Source organism: Lotus japonicus, chromosome 3 (assembly GCF_012489685.1).
Source record: "Lotus japonicus ecotype B-129 chromosome 3, LjGifu_v1.2".
NCBI classification, from domain to species: domain Eukaryota; kingdom Viridiplantae; phylum Streptophyta; class Magnoliopsida; order Fabales; family Fabaceae; genus Lotus; species Lotus japonicus.
The window spans coordinates 9567511-9589623 of record NC_080043.1 but is presented as its reverse complement, the minus strand read 5'-3'; the positions used below and the strand labels follow the sequence as shown (position 1 = coordinate 9589623).

Genomic DNA, 22113 nt, shown 5'->3' with positions numbered 1-22113 from the left:
ATTGAGAAGGAGGGATCCTTATGATGATCCTAATCCAAATAAACCGAAGAGGGGGGGAGCATTTGTAAAATGTAGCAAATGCAAGAAGTTTGGACACAATAAAAAAGGATGCAAGAATGAAGCTGTTGATGAGGGAGATGATGATGAAGAGCCAGAAATAGAGGGATTAATGCAAACATTTGGAGAAGCAATTGCTACAGAGCAAGATGCAGCAGGACTAGGAATTGATGAACCTGCATCTGGAATAAATGAGCCTACAACTGACAAGAAGAAAGAAAGGGTAAGTCATGTTATTCTAATTCCTATTACTTTGACTGGCATTCCATGTCACTCTAATTCATGTTCTATTGTGACTATTGTTGTATTTGTTTTTTTATAGAAAAGAGGTTTTAGGAAATGCAGTAAATGCAAACAATATGGCCACTACAAAAATAGTTGCAAGAACATCCCACAGATCCAAAGCACTCCTCTGCCGGGGATTGTTATAAGGGAACCTGTCAATCCTACTGCCCCTACAACACTGCTTGTCAATTCTGGAAAACAGGTATTATTATATCCCTATATCTATTCAAGTCATGAATTGTACTTATTGGCATAAACAAATGTTCTCAAAATAATCAAACCTTGTTCCATGTTTGTAGAAAGAAAAAGTTGTAGATGCAACCAGATCTGAGAAGGGAACTAAAAGCAACCATTATTCTGGAATCACTTTTAATGCAGGTGCAAGCACTTCTGCCTCCAATTATCAAGGTCAAATGGAGAATCATGCTGGAAACACAGATCCAAGCAGTGTAGCAGTAGCAGATCCAAGCAGTGTAGGAGTAGCAGACCAAGAGATCCACATGCCCATAGAAGAAGAGGCTATGCTTGATGAAGATGCTCTACCTACACAGTGCAGTGTTGTTGTTGACAAAGCCCTTGGATGAAGGGATAGCTTTAGCAGAGTGGGAAAAAGCAAGGAATATTAGCAGAATATGGACACCACATGGCCACTAGGGTCGAATTTTTTGTAATATTTATGGGGGGTGGAGATTATGGACCACAGACTATGTCCACTTATATTTTTATAAGTGTTTTTTGCTGGAACCTTGTTTTACATGTAATCTCAGATATGTCCAAACAATGAGCAGTGTTATTTTGTTCAATCTATATGTCATTTGAATTCAGTAATTGCCAATGTCCCTACTTATTGTCATGTTACCTAAATTGTCTGAATGAGCAATGTCAATTATATTCATGAGCAATGTGTTTGGTGAATAAAGTAGAAAGTCATATTGAGAAATAAATGACACAACAACTCTTGTTCAATTTCATTAAGATCAATTCATGATACATCAATAAGGACAGAATTGCTAACAATATGAAATCCCTAACACTCTTCAACAACCACTCAACAACCACTCAAAACAATAGACAATTCAAACCCTACCCCGACATAAACACCACACTGTGACTATACAACACATCAAAGCAATCAAACATGCAAGATTCTTGTGAACTTTCTCTACTTCAAGTTTCTTCTTCAGCTTTTTTATCTTTTTCTTCAAATCTGGAACATGCTGGACAGAGTTGGTGTTGGATGAATTGCCAATCTCAGAACTCATAGTCTCAGCCTGTACCTCTACATGTGGTTGTCTTCCCTCAACTGGATCATCAATCCAAAAGAAAAAGTCACATGTGCCTGGAATCTGAAGCAGCAAAGAGAGAAGATTTGAGAAAAAAAGTCACATGTGCCTGGAAATTACATAATAGACATTCATCCTACCTGCCAATTTCTGCATCTAAGGAATCTCCTATCTTGATTCTCACGAGTACCAACAGTGTATAGCATTAGAGGAACTCCACATTGACATTTTTCCCTTGCACCTGTGTTGAAAGATTTTTACTTAACCACTTTCGAATCCTTCAAGATTCAATCGTAGTATAGCAAAGGGTTTTTATCGTCCTCAGGGAATTGGAAATACAACGCCTTTCTTTAGTAAAACCACTTAAGCAATGAATTTAACAAAGTTTTTGATTGATTGTTTCGAAATACGTCGTAAATATAAAGGAAAGCTATAATAACAACGGGTTTAAACAGATTGAGAAAACTTGTTAGGATTGGGTTTCGCACCTTATCTGTTATGAATCCGTTAATTCAACACATATGAATCATTCTATTCTTGATTCCATCACACCAGTTCTTATCTAACTTATTAATCCCTTACATGAGAAGATTAACGGTCTGCTCTCCTAATTACCGATGTCTCGCATAACTAACAAAGCGAAGCGTGATTGATTCGGGTGTTTAACGACTAACAAACCTAAATCTATGTCTAGCAATTAGGATTATTAGATGATATAACCTAAATCCAATTCAAATATGTAGTTTTCACTCACACATCAAATCTCTAATCAAGTTCTAATTGATCAAGTTAAAACAAGCTTTAAGAACAAGATTATACCATTGAAATCAAGAGATAGATAGATTCATATGCATAAGAACTAAATTAGATACATAGAGTCAAGGTACTACACCAAATCCTAACAAAGAAAAGCTTAGCTATCCATAGACATGGAAGCTAGACAAGCTTACAAGAGAAATAGGATGGAAGTGATGATCCGTGCCGACTTCGGCGTAGCTCCAGCTCGATGGAAGCTTACCCAAGCTCTAAGTTCCTTCCCTTTATGTTCTCTGTCGAATTCTCTCTCCAAAAACCCAGTTATCCCCTGTTTTGATCTGAAAAGAGCCTTTTATAATGTGCTGTCACGGGCCTGGCCGCTGAGCGCCCCTTTTTGGCCGCTGAGCGGCCAGTTACTTCAGAGAGGGGTAATTGCCACCGCCTTGGGTGCTGAGCAGCCTCTGCATACCGCTGGGCGCCCTGGGCATCTTCAAATTCCTATTTTCTTGCCAAAATTTGTCTTCTTCATTGAATCTTCATTCCTTAAACACAAATCAAGATCATAATCAAGTTTAAGCATATTCTATCCTAAAGTACATCTAATCAACAGTTCTAAACAAAAGAAATTAGATTTGGTCAAGGTTTCTCATGAATTTACAAGGATAAGTGTCTATATTTCTCATTGAAATTAGGTAAAATTGACACTTATCAACTCCCCCTGACTTGGAACTTTGTTTGCCCTCAAACAAAAGGTATTAGCTTTCAAAACACATATATACACATGTTCTTGAACAAGCATGAGTTCTGAATAACCATTTTCAAAAGCTCCTCAAAATGCATGAATTTCTTTTGCAAAACATTTCCTCAAGGAAGATCATGTGAAGCCCACAACAATTAACCAAAATCATGATAAAAGAGCATATCAATCATGAGATTCTAAGCACACTTTGAATTTCCTACTTTTCAATCAAGGATTCAATCAAAACCTTACATTAAATGCACCACTCAAGAGATCAAGGGTAAGTGTTTCACTCACATCTATCAATGAATCACACAAATCTAACTTGCTACCCGTCTCAGTTATCATCAAACTGCATGGTTAATCAAGAATCACATAGGTCTTTCTAAGGGTTGTAATGAGGCCTGGTTTCAAAAGAATATTGGTTTTTCTGGACACTCAAAGACTTTCAAGCTAAGAGAGCATAAAATGACATCTATCACAACTATAAACCTTTCACTCTCTCCTTACCCAAGAGTCTCTCTTTTGTCACCATTCCTTTATCATTTATACTACACCTCAACCCTTTCATTCCCTTACACTTCTCAATCTTTTTTTTTTTTTTTATATATAACATTTCTTTTTCATCAATTTTTTTTGTTTTTTTTATTATTATTTTTTTAAAACAAAGATTGAGAAGTTTGGCATTGATCACTACACAAAACAAAATAAATGTTCAATGGTTTCCATTCCCCCTAACTTACACATTTATACAATCTCATTTTCTCATCATTCATGCTCTCTTAACTAAGAAAGTGAGGGAGAGACATTGTTTTTCTTTTTAGACCTTGGGGTCATATACAAAACAAGGAAATTTTCAAATTTTTTGGCTTAAGTGGGGTAACAAAGTGATTTCCTAAGTAAAGGTAGGCTATATGGCTAAGTAGTTACTTACACTAAAGAACAAAATGCCTTGATCATTTTCTTTCATTTCCATGCAATTCCACAAAATTAGAGACTCAAGCAAGTTCAACTATGTAAAACAATGATGATTCTCACATTCTCTCTAGTGTTTGGTCACACTCCCTCACCCGACTTAGGTATGTATCCTTGATTTCAAGCATTTTCAAACAAATTGAGCCTAAGACCTCATGTGAATGATGCATTAATATCATGTCATGGCATCAAGTGAGTGCAAAACACAATGATCATGAATTTAAAAACACAAAATCATGCACTCAGTTGGTATTTCATAGTTCATGCTTGCTCTCAAACCAACCAATTCCAAAGTAATCAAAAATTTGAGCAAAACAAAGCTCCCATCCCAAAATAAACATAAGCATAGTACCAACATCAAGTAAAGAGATAAAACCAAAGCACAAAATTAAAGTACCAACATACTAAAGTATTTAAAATACTAAAACTGAAATAAAATGCAGAAAACTAAAAAATCACTGAATAGTGGAGAGTCCTCAATCCTCTACATCATCATCCTCATCCATGTCCTCTGCATCATAGTCATCTCCATCATCATCATCAGGTTCCTTCTGAGCTCCTTGTCTGCTACTGCTCTCCCCAACTTTAGTAGTTGGCATGTCCTCAGGCCATTTATTGTTCTGGAGATACTCTGAATATGGCAGGCCCACATAGTCAGGGTGTGAGCCATAAATGCTCTGAAAACTCTGATAAAATCCAGTAATGGCTGTATAGCACGCCTTCTGCTGCTGATTTTGGCGATCCAGCTGAGCCTGCATCTGCAATAACATTTCTCTATCTGATAGTGCTGGTGGTGACTCTGGTTCTAGTGCTGACTCCTTTGGTATACGGTTTTGGTCTCTAAGTTTCTTCAACACCTCAGTCAAAGGCTTAGGTGAGCAATGAGTGGTGATATATGGACCAGTGATGGGACTCCTAAGCTTTGTCTCAATTGTGTCATCATCGGGGATATAAGCTCTACGTTCCCTACATAATGAAGTGATAAGGCAAGGAAAAATTAGAGAGTTCCCATTGTGAATACAATCAGCTAAGGCATTGGAGATGATTGCAGCAACATCCACAGACTCCTTTTTAATGATACTCCACATCAAGTAGCATTTGCTTAGTGGCAAATCAGATACATGGCAATTCGGATGGATGTTTGCAAGGATGAACGCATTCCAAATCATGGCTTCTTGCTTCATACAGCACCTAAGAAGTGAGGTACCGCTACTCATTTGATCTGTAGGAACACCATCAACACACAAATCTTTTCTTACCTCATACTCTGAATGAGAATTTTCATTCACCCTAGTTTGATACTTGCACAGCTTGCCAGATGCTTTCCATGGTTTCCCTAGGAACTCATTAATTGTCTTCTTATCATAAGAAACTTTAATTGTGTTAACCTACGTGTACCTCTGTCTTACTGCATCCAGAAAATGGGAAGCATTAGCATAAAATTGATACACAGTTCTGGATGATAAGACGGATGTGGTTCAGCCACCTTCTTCCAACCCCTCCTATTGATTTGATCCTGAAAGACTTTGAACTCATGATCTTTGAGTTGGACTACCCTTTCGGGTGTGACTCTCTTTTCAGAGATAGGGCCATAACCCAGTTGAGCAGAGAACGACATGAATTTTGATTTATCATAATCTTCTTCATCCTCAGACACATATGAGTCTAGACTTGGTGCTCGCTTGTTTGCTGATTTCTTACTTCTTGACCTGCAAAACAATTAGAAGTTCCAAGATCCGATACTCAAAGAGGTTAGTTTTAGAGAATCAAGAAATTCAAGTTCCTATGCGAAACAAGTATCATGTCTACACATTCTTATCAAAGCAGTTTGCATTCATTGTTGAACCACTTTCATGCTCAACTCATATGTACATATCACACATGCATGACAAGGAACCAAAACATATTCACATGCCCCTTGCTTTCCATCATTAAGATTACTAAACAGTACGAGAATCACAACATTCTCATCACTTGTTCATTTTTACTCATTCAAGCATTTCATCAAACACTTTTCATGCATAACCACCTCCCTTAAATCTAGGTCCAATCATGATGCTCCAAATTGCACAATCAAACACCCATAGTCCATGTTTTGCACAAGTAAATCATAATTCTTAAACACATACAACCTTAGAGCATCATTTCTTTCCATTATCACAACTTGAGTTCAAGACAAAGTTTCAAATACTCCTAACTTAGAAACTCCAAAGCAAGAGCTTTCATGTAATTTATGCTTTTCAACTCAAAACTTGTACAATGACACCCAAAGAGTATCTAGGAATCACAAAATTCAAAAACCCCCAATTTCTAATCCTAGGGTTCAATTGAATTGGAGACAATTCTAAAATCAAGAACCCTAACTTAAGAGGCATCATGAAATTCATCCCTAATCACGCAAATGAAATCATTCATAGTCCATTAACCAACCATTAAACATGAAATTTCGAAAACCCTCTCTTTTGAACCTAAAATTCGTGCATATTAAGAATGGAAGAGAAGAAGAGAAAAATTGGAACTTACATGAGGAAGGAGAACGAAATTCACGTAACAAGATGGAATTTTGATGTGATTATGGGTGAATTCTTGCAAGAAGGAGAAGAAATTGAGAAAGGGGATAAGAAGAAGAAGAAGTATGCGTGAGAGAGGAGGAGTGAAAAAGTAAAAGAAAAAGTGCTGTGTTAGTGTAGTGTGTGCGTGTGTTTTTAGGTGATTAAAAAAAAAGAAATTAAAACTTTTTTTTTTGGGCCGCTGAGCGGCCTCTGGCAACCGCTGGGCGTTCAACCCAGTATTTGAGACCGCCGGGCGCCTCTGCATACCGCTGGGCGGTGAGCCCAGTACATATTTTTGAGTGCAGGACGCTGGGCGGCTATCTGATAGCGCTGAGCGCCCTGTACTATGCAGAAATTGAAAAAAACTTAACTTAAGCATTGTTTTTCTCCTTCCAAACAAGTCCAAGGTAAGCCATTTGACTCATTAATTTCAAAAAATCATATGAAACATGTCTAAGTGTTAAAATTCAACATTCATTATAGATTCACAATTCACACTTTAAGACAAGTTTCATCTAAATCACAACTTAGCATGCCAATTTTTGTAATTCTCGCCCTCCTCTCAAATTAGGATTCAAAAATCATTATAAGCATTATTCAGGACTTGTTGAAAGCCTCAAAGCATCCATTCACACACTACTTCTCCAAATCACCCTTCAAGCTCCAAAATTGCACTAAGTAAGAACTAAAGCATCAAACCATTTTGAAAACTCATCAAGTGAACATGGAATTATCCTAATTTACACATATTAAGATATAACAACATAATTGAGCTTGTTTAAAGAATTAGATGTAATTTTTCACTGTTTATGCAGAAAAAGGCTAGGTAGGACTGATTTATTTACTTGGAACGCACAACCTCATGCATCAATTTTTGCTAGACACACAATTCATGCGAATCAATGATTCACATGCATATTAGTACACAAAATGGATCTGTTACAACATTCAAACACAGATTTTTCACAGCTTCAACACAGAATCCATGTTTCATCCCAGTTCTCAAGCAAATCACAAGTCACAACCTTATATTTGCAAATCTATTAAATCATTGATCCTTAAGTCTTTAAACAAGCTCAATATGGTAATTAAAAGCTGTGAAGCACATGAAAGCACATATTTAAGCAACACTTCACAAAATCACCATACTACTTACTAAAACTAGTTAAAAACTGTAAAATCTAACCGAACACTGGGTTGCCTCCCAGGAAGCGCTTCTTTAACGTCACTAGCTTGACGCCTGCATTGTTTTCACTGATCATCCAAATAGGTCACTGCTGCAGTAGACCTATGCACATCCTCACCTAGGTAAGGTTTCAATCTCTGACCATTCACCACCCAAGTCTTCTTAGTTTCTGGGTCCTCTAACTCAACTGCTCCATAAGGCTTGACATCTTTAACCACAAACGGACCTGACCATTTGGTTTTGAGCTTTCCAGGAAATAACCTCAACCTGGAATTGAATAAGAGTACATGTTGACCTGGCTTGAAGGTCTTCTTGATGATCTTGCTGTCATGGTACTTTTTCACGTTTTCCTTATACAATTTTGAAGATTCATAGGACTGAAGCCTCATTTCTTCCAATTGATTCAGTTGATTCTTCCTATGCTCACCTGCAAGACTCAAATCAAAGTTGAGAAATTTAAGAGCCCAATAGGCTTTGTGCTCCAATTCAACCGGTAAATGACAAGCTTTGCCATAGACCAATTGAAAAAGGGCTTAAGCCTATCGGAGACTTGTATGTAGTCCTATACGCCCATAAAGCATCATCAAGCTTCTGAGACCAATCCTTCCTGGAACTTGACACAGTTTTCTCCAAGATCTTCTTAATTTCTCTGTTAGACACCTCTGCTTGTCCATTGGTCTGTGGATGGTAAGGTGATGCTACCTTGTGCTTGACTCCATAATTCTCTAATGCTTTGGCCAGTTGAGAGTTAACAAAGTGAGAACCTCCATCACTAATAATCACCCTTGGTGCTCCGAAACGGTTGAAAATGTTCTTCCTTAAGAATTTAATTATAGTTTTGCCATCAGCTTTTGGTGTTGCCACTGCTTCCACCCATCTAGAAACATATTCAACAGCTACCAAGATATACTCATTAGAGAATGAGGACGGGAACGGTCCCATGAAATCCATATCCCAACAATCGAAAACCTCAACTTCTAAGATACTTTGCAAGGGCATTTCATTGGCTTTAGTAATGGAACCTGCTCTCTGACATTCATCACACCTTTGTACATGAAAATGAGCATCCTTGAAGAGTGTAGGCCAATAGAAACCAGATTGGAGGACTTTCACAGCTGTCCTCTGTCCATTGTAGTGCCCTCCATAAGCAGAATTGTGGCAATGCCACAAAATTTCCTTAGCCTCATTTGAGGCCACACATCTTCTGAGTATCCCATCAGCTCCTGCTTTGAATAGATAAGGATCATCCCACACGACTGAGTAGCATCCCTGAGAAACTTCTTTTTCTGATGATAGTTAAATTCATCAGGGATGTTGCCTCCAGCTTTGAAGTTGGCAATATCAGCAAACCATGGCCTTTCCTGAACTAGAAAAAGCTTCTCATCAGGGAATGCATATGTTATATCCTTTTCCTTTGTGGTCACTTCATCATTCACCAGCCTTGACAAATGGTCAGCCACCAGATTTTGCTTTCCGCTCTTGTCTTTGATTTCTAAATCAAATTCCTGCAACAACAGAATCCATCTTATCAATCTTGGTTTAGAATCAGGTTTTGTTAAGAGATACTTGATAGCTGCATGATCAGTATATATGACAACTTTTGAGCCTATCAAGTAACTTCTGATTTTTTCTAATGCAAACACTATTGCCAACAATTCTTTTTCAGTTGTGGCATAATTTATTTGAGCTTCATTTAAAACTTTACTAGCATAGTGAATTGCATGGAAGATTTTCTCTTTTCTTTGTCCTAACACTACACCAACTGCATAATCGCTAGCATCACACATAAGTTTAAAGTTAAGTTTCCAGTCAGGAGCAATAATAATAGGAGCAGAAATCAAACTTTGTTTTAATTGTTCAAAAGCTTTTAAACATGCACTATTAAAGAGGAAAGAAGAATCCTTATTTAAGAGATTGCTCAATGGTTTGGCAATCTTGGAGAAATCTTTGATGAAGCGTCTGTAGAATCCAGCATGACCAAGAAAACTCCTGATGGCTTTGATATTTGTTGGTGCTGGTAGCTTCTCAATAACTTCTACCTTTGCTTTGTCCACTTCAATTCCTCTTGATGAGATATTATGCCCAAGGACAATTCCTTCAGTCACCATGAAGTGACATTTCTCCCAATTAAGTACCAAATTGGTTTCCACACATCGCTTCAGTACGGTATCCAAGTTTTCCAAACACAGATCAAATGAAGCACCAAATACAGAGAAGTCATCCATAAAAACTTCAATGATCTTTTCTACCAAATCTGAGAAGATAGCTAGCATGCATCTCTGAAATGTTGCTGGAGCATTACATAATCCAAATGGCATTTTCCTATAAGCAAAAACACCAAAGGGACATGTAAAGGCCGTTTTCTCCTGATCGTCTGGATTGACTGTAATCTGATTGTAGCCTGAGTATCCATCCAGAAAACAATAGAATGCCTGTCCAGATAACCTCTCCAACATCTGATCCATGAATGGCAATGGGAAATGGTCCTTTCTAGTGGCCTTGTTCAGTTTCCTGTAATCAATACACATTCTCCAACCTGTAACTGTCCTGGTCAGAATCAACTCATTCTTGTCATTGGTGATCACAGTCATACCACCTTTCTTTGGAACTACCTGCACAGGACTCACCCAAGAACTGTCAGAGATAGGATAAATCATACCTTCTTCAAGTAGTTTCACCACTTCCTTTCTGACTACTTCTTTCATAGTCGGATTCAATCTTCTTTGTGGTTGTGCTACAGGCTTGAAATCATCCTCCATCATGATCTTGTGCATGCAGTAAGAAGGACTAATGCCTTTAAGATCAGATAAGGTCCAACCTATAGCTTCTTGATTTGCTTTGATAACTTCAATCAGCTTCTCCTCCTCCTCTGGTGATAGAGAACTGCTAATGATCACTGGCTTACCTGTTTCACCCTGCAAAAACACATATTTTAAATGAGCAGGTAAGAGTTTCAGCTCCATCTTCTGATCATCTTTCCTTGTATCAGCTTCCACTGGTTCCTCTTTCATGATATTCTCCACTACCACTTTCTCGGAGGGTATTTCCTTGAGAAGATTAAGTTCTTGCACACACTTCTCGATTTCTTATTCCTCCAGTTCATTGAATTGTGAGCAACATCACATGTTGATGAGAGCTACCTCCAAAGGATCAAACACACAAGGCTTCTTATCAGCTTCTCTGCAAACTTCATCAATTGCATCAATTTTGAAACATTGTCCTTTGTCTTTTGGATGTTGTATGGCCTCATAGAGATCAAATTGAACTTCATCATCTTGGACTCTCACTTTCAGCTTCCCAATGTCCATGTCTATTGCCATTCTTGCTGTCCTCATGAAGGGTCTCCCCAGGATGATTGGAACTTCTTCATCCTCTGGAATATCAATAATAGCAAAGTCAGCGGGAATTAAAAATTTATCAACTCTTACCAGTACATCCTCTACTATGCCAACTGGATATTTGATTGATCTGTCTGCAAGCTGTAAAGACATCCTGGTTGGTCTAAGCTCCATACCACCTGCTTTCTTCATTATGGAAAGTGGCATAAGACTTATACTGGCTCCCAAATCAATCAGAGCTTTTCCCACTGCTAAAGTACCAATAGTCACTGGAATTGTTACATTTCCAGGATCATCCATCTTCTCAGGTATGAAATGCTGAATAAAGGAACTGCAATGAGCTCCCAAGTGAACAACTTCTTCATCCTGAAACTTTCTCTTCTTTGTCAGCAACTCTTTCATGAATTTTGCATATGTTGGCATTTGCTCCAAAGCCTCTGCAAATGGAATGTTGATTTGAAGCCTTTTGAAGATATCCATGAACCTAGTGAATTGTCTTTCCTTGTCCGCCTTGGTAGGAGCATGTGGATAAGGAAGTCTCTTCTCAAGTGGGGGTTTTTGGATAACTTTCTCTTTGTCTTTAAATGCATTCTCTTTTCCTCCCACCTTTCTTTTCTCTCCACTATCACCTACCTTTTCCTCACATTTTTCTTTTGTTTTCTCTTCATCACTCTTTTCTTGCCTATTTACACTATCACTCTTATTTTTCAACACCTCCCTCTCAATCTCCTCATTATCTCTCATTTTCTCTTTCTCTTCACCTCTATCATTTTTTTCACTCACTACCTCATCAATATCTCTACCAACCGCCTTTCCGCTCCTGGTGAAGATCGCATTGCACTTCTGATTTGGATTAGGTTCAGTGTTTGCTGTGAATGCTCCTTTATGACTCTCAGCCACCTGCTTTGCTAACTGGCCCATTTGGATCTCTAAATTCTTAATAGAAGCTTTTGTGTTCTTCTGATTGGTCATAGTCATCTGCATGAACTGATTCATTGTATCTTCTAATGTTGGATTCCTGCTCTGTGGCGGCTGTTGGTATGACTGGTTCTGGTAAGGTGGTGGTGCCCTGCTGGTGGAAGGCCCTGCATCTTGCCTCCAAGGTTGGTTGTATTGTTGATTACCTCCCCTGGGATAGTTGTTCTGGTACCCTTGCCTCTGCTGGTTTCCTAGGTAGTGAACCTCCTCTTCCTGTAATTGACAGTATTCTGTTGGATGATCCTTAGTACACACATCACACCTGTTCACCTGCTTCCTGGAAGAATCTTGCATCTCCCGAAGTTGTTTGGGAAGATCACTCAGAGTCTTTTTCACTTCATCCAGTTGTTGCTGCAGTTGCTTGTTTTGGGCCAAGATAGCATCACTTGATCCCAATTCTAGAACGCCTCCTCTTCTTGGTGGTCCTCTAATATGTTGATCTTGGTGGTCATTTAGAGCCATAGCCTCAATGATCTGAATGGCCTCAGTTGGAGACTTTGTCATCAAAGAACCTCCTGAAGTTGCATCCACCATTATCCTGCTCTGTTGTTGAAGACCTTTTCTGAAAAGATGGATTTGCGTCTTGGCATCAAAGTCATGATTCGGGCACCTTCTCAGCATGGATTTGTATCTTTCCCAAGCTTCACGCAAACTTTCACCTGTACTTTGGGAAAAAGTAGAAATAGCAGTTCTACAATCTATATATTTTGATTCAGAAAAGTACCTGGTCATGAATTTCTTTTCCAATTCATTCCAATCAGCTAAAGTTGTCTGTGGTTGATCCAAGAACCAATCCTTTGCTTGCCCAATCAAAGTTAAAGGGAAGAGCCTCAGAAATACAACTTCTTCCTCAGCTTGGCTAATTCCAGCAGTACAACAAAGTTCATAAAACTTTGTCAGATGAGTGTAAGGATTCTCATGATCCAAGCCAGCGAAAGGATTAGCATACATCAGCTGCACCAATCCAGTCTTCACTTCAGGTGGCCTTGCAGCACCTGCAGGCCTACCAATCCTGGTTATGTTCCTTGGAGTGAAGTTCACAAATCCTACATTTGTATCCTCATTTCCACCACCAGCTGGTTCTGCAGCTATGGTCTCTGTCTGTTGTCTTACTGAAGAAATTGAGGAAGACAATGCTTCTTGCTCCCTCCTGTGCTCAGCTAATTGTTTTCTCCTCCTTGTCTTGCTATTGTTTCTCCTAGCTGTAGCTTCAATCTCTGGATCGAACAATAGTAGATCAGCTGGAGTTTTACCTCGCATAAACAAAGTGAAAATACAACCTAGCCAAGAAAGTCAGTCAACAAGATAATAAAAAGATAAAATAAAACTATATACTATATTCACAATTGCTCAAGATGAGAAACTAAAGCAATGCTTTTGTATTGACGCAATTCCCCGGCAACGGCGCCATTTTGTTGAAAGATTTTTACTTAACCACTTTCGAATCCTTCAAGATTCAATCGTAGTATAGCAAAGGGTTTTTATCGTCCTCAGGGAATTGGAAATACAACGCCTTTCTTTAGTAAAACCACTTAAGAAATGAATTTAACAAAGTTTTTGATTGATTGTTTCGAAATACGTCGTAAATATAAAGGAAAGCTATAATAACAACGGGTTTAAACAGATTGAGAAAACTTGTTAGGATTGGGTTTCGCACCTTATCTGTTATGAATCCGTTAATTCAACACATATGAATCATTCTATTCTTGATTCCATCACACCAGTTCTTATCTAACTCATTAATCCCTTACATGAGAAGATTAACGGTCCGCTCTCCTAATTACCGATGTCTCGCATAACTAACAAAGCGAAGCGTGATTGATTCGGGTGTTTAACGACTAACAAACCTAAATCTATGTCTAGCAATTAGGATTATTAGATGATATAACCTAAATCCAATTCAAATATGTAGTTTTCACTCACACATCAAATCTCTAATCAAGTTCTAATTGATCAAGTTAAAACAAGCTTTAAGAACAAGATTATACCATTGAAATCAAGAGATAGATAGATTCATATGCATAAGAACTAAATTAGATACATAGAGTCAAGGTACTACACCAAATCCTAACAAAGAAAAGCTTAGCTATCCATAGACATGGAAGCTAGACAAGCTTACAAGAGAAATAGGATGGAAGTGATGATCCGTGCCGACTTCGGCGTAGCTCCAGCTCGATGGAAGCTTACCTAAGCTCTAAGTTCCTTCCCTTTATGTTCTCTGTCGAATTCTCTCTCCAAAAACCCAGTTATCCCCTGTTTTGATCTGAAAAGAGCCTTTTATAATGTGCTGTCACGGGCCTGGCCGCTGAGCGCCTCTTTTTGGCCGCTGAGCGGCCAGTTACTTCAGAGAGGTGTAATTGCCACCGCCTTGGGCGCTGAGCGGCCTCTGCATACCGCTGGGCGCCCTGGGCATCTTCAAATTCCTATTTTCTTGCCAAAATTTGTCTTCTTCATTGAATCTTCATTCCTTAAACACAAATCAAGATCATAATCAAGTTTAAGCACATTCTATCCTAAAGTACATCTAATCAACAGTTCTAAACAAAAGAAATTAGATTTGCTCAAGGTTTCTCATGAATTTACAAGGATAAGTGTCTATATATCTCATTGAAATTAGGTAAAATTGACACTTATCAACCTGCACTTCTTTGCCTGGAACGAGAGGAGGATGCGGATGAAGCATTCATGACGAAAAAATCGGAGGAGATCGAGACGAAGGACAACAAAAGAGGAGAAAGACGAAGGAGATCGATGAGAACGAAACAAAGCTAGGCGATTCGAGTCCAGGGAAGGAAATCGATGAGAGAAGGGGGTAGGGAAGACAGGTTCGAGTCTAGGGAATTTGGGGATAGCAGGAACCCTAAATTGATGTGAGAAGATTGGGAAAATTGGGGGATTATACAAATAGATATTAGTTTTTGGACTTTGATTAGGATTAGTTAGATGTTAGGGTTAATTAGGGAATTTTCATTAATTAAAATTGATTTGTTTTTTTATTTTATTTTTTTCCTTGACACGTCGGCCTCATTTATCCAGTCCGCGTGCCCATTCATCACTCGCCGGAGCTCCAGACTTATTGCAAACGAGAGGACCCAAATTCGTAAATTTTCCGGGGAGGGACTAATTTCAGACGGCGAGACAAACACAGGGGCCAAGTAGACGATTAACCCTAAAATTTATAAACTTAAAAAACATTCCCAACCTTACATTCCTTAGAATGTTTTGAGATGCCTCTCTAAAAACTCCCCACTAAGACATTACGTGTCCGGGTCTAACTTCTAAATAAAAAATTAATTTATTACTATTAAATCAATATTTGTAATCAATGTTTTTCACTTAGTTGTGACACGTGATAAACAATAAAAATTAACTAAATTAAAAATATTATTATTTCAAAAATACTTTATATTTAAATTATTATATAAGTAGATAAATAATTTTAAAATAATAGGAGATGAAAATATTAAATTAGTCTATTATTATTAATAAATCAATATTTGTAAGTGAGTAGTCTATTTTACTATTTATGAATAATAGTTTTATTTATTTATTATTTTATTTAAATTAATATTTTTATATTTATTAATTAATATTATTATAAATTATAAATTATATAATATTAAAATAAATTAATTTGGAGTTATGATACTGAAAGAAAATATATAACTGATATCCTATCCTGCTCTATTCTAGCTCCCCCCTCAAGATAACTTTTACACATGATTGACAGGATAGGATAGGAGACAGGATAGTGTTATCATATCCTGCTGGTGCAACAAACAACAGATAACAACATGATATGATTATTATCCTGTCCTATCATATCCTGTCCTGGTCACCAAACGGCCCCTCAATGTGAGACATATTATAGCTCAACACATTCTACAATGGCTGACAAGAAAAAGGTGTAGTCCCCACATATATATCATCCAAAATTAAATACATGGGTTGAGCAATCAAAAGCAAAGAGGATGAAGGGAGAAACGGGTGCATAAAAATAGAATTATGAAATTATAACACCTACTTAAATGGACTATGATAAGATTCTTTTAATACAGCTTCCTACATGATGAGTTAAGCACAACTTGAACACAATAGAACTCGATTCACAACCCATCAACTCTTTGGAAAAGAATTATATAACTAATTTCTCTTTTTATAAATACAATTAAGTTGAATCGTAAAAGCATAACAAACACGTACGACAGGAGGCCAGAAATAAAAGAAGATAAAAACAAAGAAATTTCAGTCTTGCATGCAAAATGTCTTTGCTGAATATTTGAAAGAACGATAAAGACGAAATAACGGAGTTACAACAAATGCACTTCAATGATGGCTTCCCTCGTGGATATTTACAAGTGCTACACACGTGATTACCATTCACAACACTATTTTTACCTCATTTATCAGTTCACAATGCAATTCAAATTTTCAAGAAATCATCATTTCTTGCTAAACCCAAAGCAGCAACACTGAGAAGCAAGGAGTACAAAGCCTCTTTTTATGCATACTTCACATAATTATTTTTTTACCATGGCCTTTAATAAATGTTTATTCTATTCTTCTCTAAATATTAAATTGATACTTCATCTACATCTTTTTACTAATTACTAATATTTAAATTATATTAATATGATAAATTTACTTTCAAAAGAATGATATATTTATCAGAAAAAATGAATAACTAAAAGGAAAAGAATATTCTTTTTTCAAGAGAAAGGTTTTTGATAGTTAAAAAGTGTAATTTAAAAGTAAGAATCCAAAAATTGATAAAGAATATAAAACAAGTTTTCAAGATTATTAATATCATTTATAATAGAGTTCAAAAAAAATATCATTTATAATATAGTTTGAGACAACGTTATTGTATCATTTTAATATAGTTTAAAACGTCATTGCTCTTTAAAAATTTGACTTACTATTTGAAAATGTGTGCACGTTTTGGGTTGATGACGAAGGGGCATGTGGATTTTAAAATTTTTCTAGCAGGACAGGTTCGTACTTTAATTTCTAAGGGTGTGGGGTGGGGTCTGATTGAGTAAAATCCCTTCCCTACATAACAAGATCAATGATTTGGATGAAGGAGTTGAAAGCATTTAATTTAACATCAGCACCCCTAAAATGTGCAGTGATCACAAGAACTGGACTAATTCACTTTAGTAGAAAATGTTCAATTTTTTTAGTATGACCAAACCAGAGCACAGTGTCCAGGGAGGGAAATCGAGTCAAACGAAGGGCAAGGCTGTTAGTGATCCATGCCTTGAATCCCATGATGCCATGCCAGTGCTCATGAATGGATACCAGTAAAGGAAATAATTCAAAAAATAAGAAACAGAGGAAACAGGGGACCAAACAAAAAAAAAAATGCATAAGTTCACTATGGGGAGCAGTGGAGCATCATCCGCGAGTTGTCCAGCCCCATTAAACGGAAGAGCAGAAGCTATCCCCACGACATCCCCTAATTTTAGTGTTTTAAATTCTGTTCAATTGCTATACAATTGCCTCAGTTTTTTATTTCTCATTCTCATTGCTGCTAAATCGTTTATTCAATCAAATTGGTCCTGGTTTTGTGTCGCCGTCTGATCTAGGTCCCTTGCCGGAAAAATTATTGTAAATGGTCCTCATCTTTGAATTTTGAGTAAAATACACTCACCCCCTTAAGGTTTGTAAGAATGACACTCCACCCCATTCTTTTTTTAAATCTACACTCCACCCCATTTTTTATACAGGCAAAATTTAGTGACGAAAACAAATTCGTCACTAATAAAAAATAATTACTAATTAGTTAAAATTTAAATAAGTTTAATGCATATACACTATCATACATTAATTTATGAAAATAATTTTACTGAATTAAATTTAAAAAAGGCTTAAAAACACTTTTGGTCCCGCACGAATACACTTTGTGCAAGATTGGTCCCTAAACTTTAAAAATAGCACCCTGAGTCCCCCACGTTACCCTCCGTTAACAAAAGTAGTCACTCCGTCAAATTTCTAACGTTTATATCATATGTGGCACACTTTAATTGATGTGTATGCTTATTAGGAGAGAGATTATCCTGTGTGGCAGATTGCTTCTTAGAAAAAATGAATTTGCATCAGTTTCATCTTCTCCATATGCATCATCATCTCCTTGTCCTTCATCATCATCTTAATCTTTCTTCTTCATCGTCATTAAATCTTGAAATCCCATCGTTCTGGTAGCCATCTAAATTCAAATCATAATCTCAACCCAAAAACCCCAAACCCATAAACACCATAGCCACCTCTATCAATCAGCGTATGAATAAGATTTAAACCGTTTGCAAACTTGTCCTCTAGCTCCATTGATGATTGGACTTGGTATCATTTACATTAAAGAAACATGATCATCGTATCATCGTGTCTGGAAACTAGATTGTTGACATTATTTGAATTAGCAACATCCCTAACCCCTAACCCATAAACACCATAGCCACCTAAATTCAAATAGGCATTAGGGGTTAAAGTTCGATGATTTAACAAAATTTTTGGGCGAATTCTTCTCCAATTAAGTTCGATCAAATTTCTGGGCAATTTATGGGTGTTTGTTCAAATTGGGGGTTAAGGTTCATCTAAATTCAAATCATCTTCACATACGTTGCTGCTGGGTTTAATGTTTCCTTTCTGTTACTTTGGGAAGAAGAAACAGTAATTAGTTCAGAGAGAGAGAAAGATTAGTTATGTGATTTGGAAGCTTTTTGGGTTTTTGGGTTTCATGATAGAGAAAATGATGAATATGGTGGAAGAAGAAGATGTGGAATTTCCTGGGTTTCTTCATTTTTTTTTATTTTTTCAATTATTTTTTAAAATTACATCTTTATCCCTAGAACCGTTAGTTTTTGGACGGAAAGACCAATTTTGTTGACGGAGGGTAACGTGGGGGACCTAGAGTGCTATTTTTAAAGTTTGGGGACCATTCTTGCACAAAGTACATTCGTGGGGGACCAAAAGTGATTTTAAGCCTTTAAAAAAACAATCCACTCTGTCTGTTAAGTCCACGTCCCATCTGTCTCCAAATCATATTTCTCACCACAAACGGTCACCACCAAGCCTTTGCTCCCTTTAACACGACGGCCACTGTCCCAGAATGTGAAACCCCATGGCACCACCATGCATCAAAGTTTTGTTGCGACCTGAACCACAGAACGTGAATCGCACATTCCCAAAGCTACATGTTCAACTACTTCTTGTGAACTTCACCCCCTTTAAGTTGCGAGCGAACGCTCTGTTGGTTTAAGATGTCGTTGGATTTTGTTAAAAGCGGTGCTCCACCGCATCGTTGGGTTCTAATAACCTCCGATCCACTTCATATTTCTTAATTTTGTTTCTCTATTTTCTTCACCCATTTGTCTTGCTTTTTGGGTCTACAATCCAATTCTCAAAATTTGAGGTATAAAGAGATTATTTTGATTAAAATTGAATTATTACCAAATATGAAAACACAAGCATGTTTCCCTATGTTCGAGATATGGTTTGTAAACCGATCGGGTGTGCTATTGCAGAATTTGCATTGTGAATTTATGGAGGAAGACCGCGATTGAGAGAATGAGGAGGACTGTGATGTTTTCATTTTTAAATTTATTGGATTATATTGAAAATATTTTTTGAAATTATTGATTAACAATTTAAATAATAACTAATTATTAATGAAGAATATTTTTCGTCACTAAATTTGCATCTATATAAAATGGGGTGGGGTGTAGATTTTAGACAAGAATGGGGTGGAGTGTAATTCTAACAAACCTTGAGAGGGGTGAGTGTACTTTACTCTTGAATTTTTTTTTAGAGCGAATCCTCGTCGGAGCTCGGAGCTCCGGCGAGTGCTTAAATGGCAAGCTGACTGTGTTAAGTTGGCTGATGTGGAATTAAAAAGAAAATAAAAAAATAAAAAAAATTACAAGTCAGATTTATTAAACAAAATTAACCTACTTTTAATTATAACCCTAATCTAATCAAGTAAATTAATTTCCCCCCAAACTTATCCCAATTCACCCCAATTAACCCAAATCCCCAATCATCCAAATTAGGGTTCATATCTGATCCCCCTTTTTCCCCTCTCATTCTTCTTCCTCCTTATTCTTCCTCCTCCTCTGGTTAAGCTTTTCTTCGTCCTCTCCTCCTGCCTGTTGGTGTCGTTTCTTCTGCTCTGCTCCAAAACCTAAAATCTCAAATCACCGTCCTCCATGGCAAAGAAGCAGCAGAAACCCCCTTCTCTTCTCCCAGATCCGTCTTCCTCCTCCTCCGATTCAGAGGAACAACATCAACCTCCGTCAGCAGCCGAAGAAGAAGATCAAGTTCAGGTTTCGTCTGAGTCTGGTTCTTCTTCATCCAGATCTACTTTCTTCTCCATCTTTTTCATCTAGATCCGAGAGAAGGACGGTGAGATCGAAGATCCCCAACCATGTATGTCGGCGTGGTGGCTGGGATCTGTCACGGTGGCTCCATGAGAATGGCGGAGGTGCGAGGAGGAAGTAAAGAAGACCCAGAGATTGAGGGCTCTATTGGGGTTGAGGTTGTAGGTGGTTGGGTGGATATGGTGGGAGAGGGAGGAAGATAAGAAGATGGAGAAATTTTGTTACAGATTAGAATTGATGAAAGATTCGATGCTCAAAAATAGACCTTGCTTATTACCTCTTTCGCAGCATCAACGGTTTTGCAAACAAATGTTGAACCAAAAACATACTCTATTACAGTCTAGAACGATGTCAGTTTGAGGGGGAAAGACATTTGCAGTCTTGAACCAAAGACATACTACAACGAAATGTTAGTTTGAGGGTGAAAATTCCTTGATGTTTTGGAGTTAGAGTGCAAACTGTGGAAAAATTTAACATACACAAGTAAAAGGTAGGAGCTTTTTATAGCCAAAGTCTTGAACTGGTATGAGGGTTTGTTCAGGGGTTTGGATCTGGAGGTTGAAGTATGCTTCTTCTTCTTCTTCTTCGGGTTGTTGTGGGTTTTGGATCGGTGGGGGTGGTTGTCTGTGGGTGGGGTTGGTTTTTGGTATTTTGGGTTGCGGTGGGGTTATGGGGGTGGGTTCCGATTGGGTTCTGGGGATTGGGTTGCTTCTGCAGATTTGGAGGAAGGGAGGGAACTTTTTTGTTTTCTGATTTTTTTTAACAACTCCAGATGAAAAGTTTGAATTTTTTCCCATCTCTTTTCATGTATCCTGTGTGTTTTAAAATGGGTATTTTATTTTTGTAGAAAAAGATTGATAATAGCTTTTGAATAATGTTGTAGGCTTCTCTTTGCAACGAGAATAAGATGGGGTGGTGAGGCTGGGAATGCAGATGGAGAATTGGGGAGAAGAGATGGAGCAAATCATACACGATGCTGTCTAGTTTTAATTATGTTGCTTGTTGTGATAAGAGTAAATTTTGTACTTGTCATAGAAATTGCAAATGACCGAAAATTGAAAGACTGTTATTGTATGAAAGTTGCAAGTTGAGGAAGATGAAGATTGCAGGTGAGGAAGATGAAGATTTCTGGGATGGATCTGAGGTGAGGAATGTTGGAGGTTGGAGGTGAGGAAGGGATGGACAGTGTCAAATCAAATGGGTCATTATTTTGTGCTAGGATGAATTTCTGGGTTTGGTGGATGAATATATCCAATTAATAATGTATTTGGGGGTTTTTTATCTTGAGATTTTTTTTTCTTCATTTTTTGGGTTTTTACGGTTTGAAGATGGGATCTTTCTGGGCAGGTGGTGATGGAGGAGGAAGAACATATGGAATAATTAATATTTTTTTTACTATGAATAATTAACATAATTCTTCATTAACTAATTTACTAATATATATGTTTTTTGATTTTTTTTAAAAAAAATCTGCTAAACCTGCTATCATAGGTCAAAAGTAGCTTGTGTAATCTTACACAAGCATTCAATTGTGCACCGTAAATTCCTCCGCAAACTGTATGTTGCAATTTCCTAGTTCTTATCCATGT

General features: G+C 37.4%; 2 protein-coding genes and 1 non-coding gene across 4 annotated transcripts; 1 reads left to right on the top strand and 2 right to left on the bottom strand.

Annotated features, from left to right (window-relative positions):
- Nucleotides 1-2425: 2425 nt before the first annotated feature.
- LOC130749080 (uncharacterized) lies at nucleotides 2426-6775 on the bottom strand. Of its 2 annotated transcripts, none has more exons than XM_057602370.1 (3): nucleotides 6619-6775; nucleotides 4555-5804; nucleotides 2426-2923 (listed from the first exon to the last, which is right to left on the bottom strand). In XM_057602370.1, the coding sequence occupies exon 2, from the start codon at nucleotides 5310-5312 to the stop codon at nucleotides 4572-4574; it is 741 nt and encodes a 246-aa protein (XP_057458353.1). In that variant the 5' UTR covers nucleotides 5313-5804; nucleotides 6619-6775; the 3' UTR covers nucleotides 2426-2923; nucleotides 4555-4571. The 2 variants fall into 2 exon arrangements, with proteins under 2 accessions (XP_057458353.1, XP_057458352.1); XM_057602369.1 differs by having other exon boundaries at nucleotides 2426-5503; nucleotides 5582-5804.
- A 4177-nt stretch (nucleotides 6776-10952) lies between these two features.
- Nucleotides 10953-13409, bottom strand: LOC130743565 (uncharacterized). The gene has a single exon (XM_057595812.1). It carries the CDS (start codon nucleotides 13407-13409, stop codon nucleotides 10953-10955), a length of 2457 nt encoding a protein of 818 aa, XP_057451795.1.
- LOC130709624 (small nucleolar RNA R71) lies at nucleotides 12742-12849 on the top strand. The gene has a single exon (XR_009010103.1). It is a non-coding gene; the product is annotated as a small nucleolar RNA R71 (small nucleolar RNA).
- Nucleotides 13410-22113: the final 8704 nt, after the last annotated feature.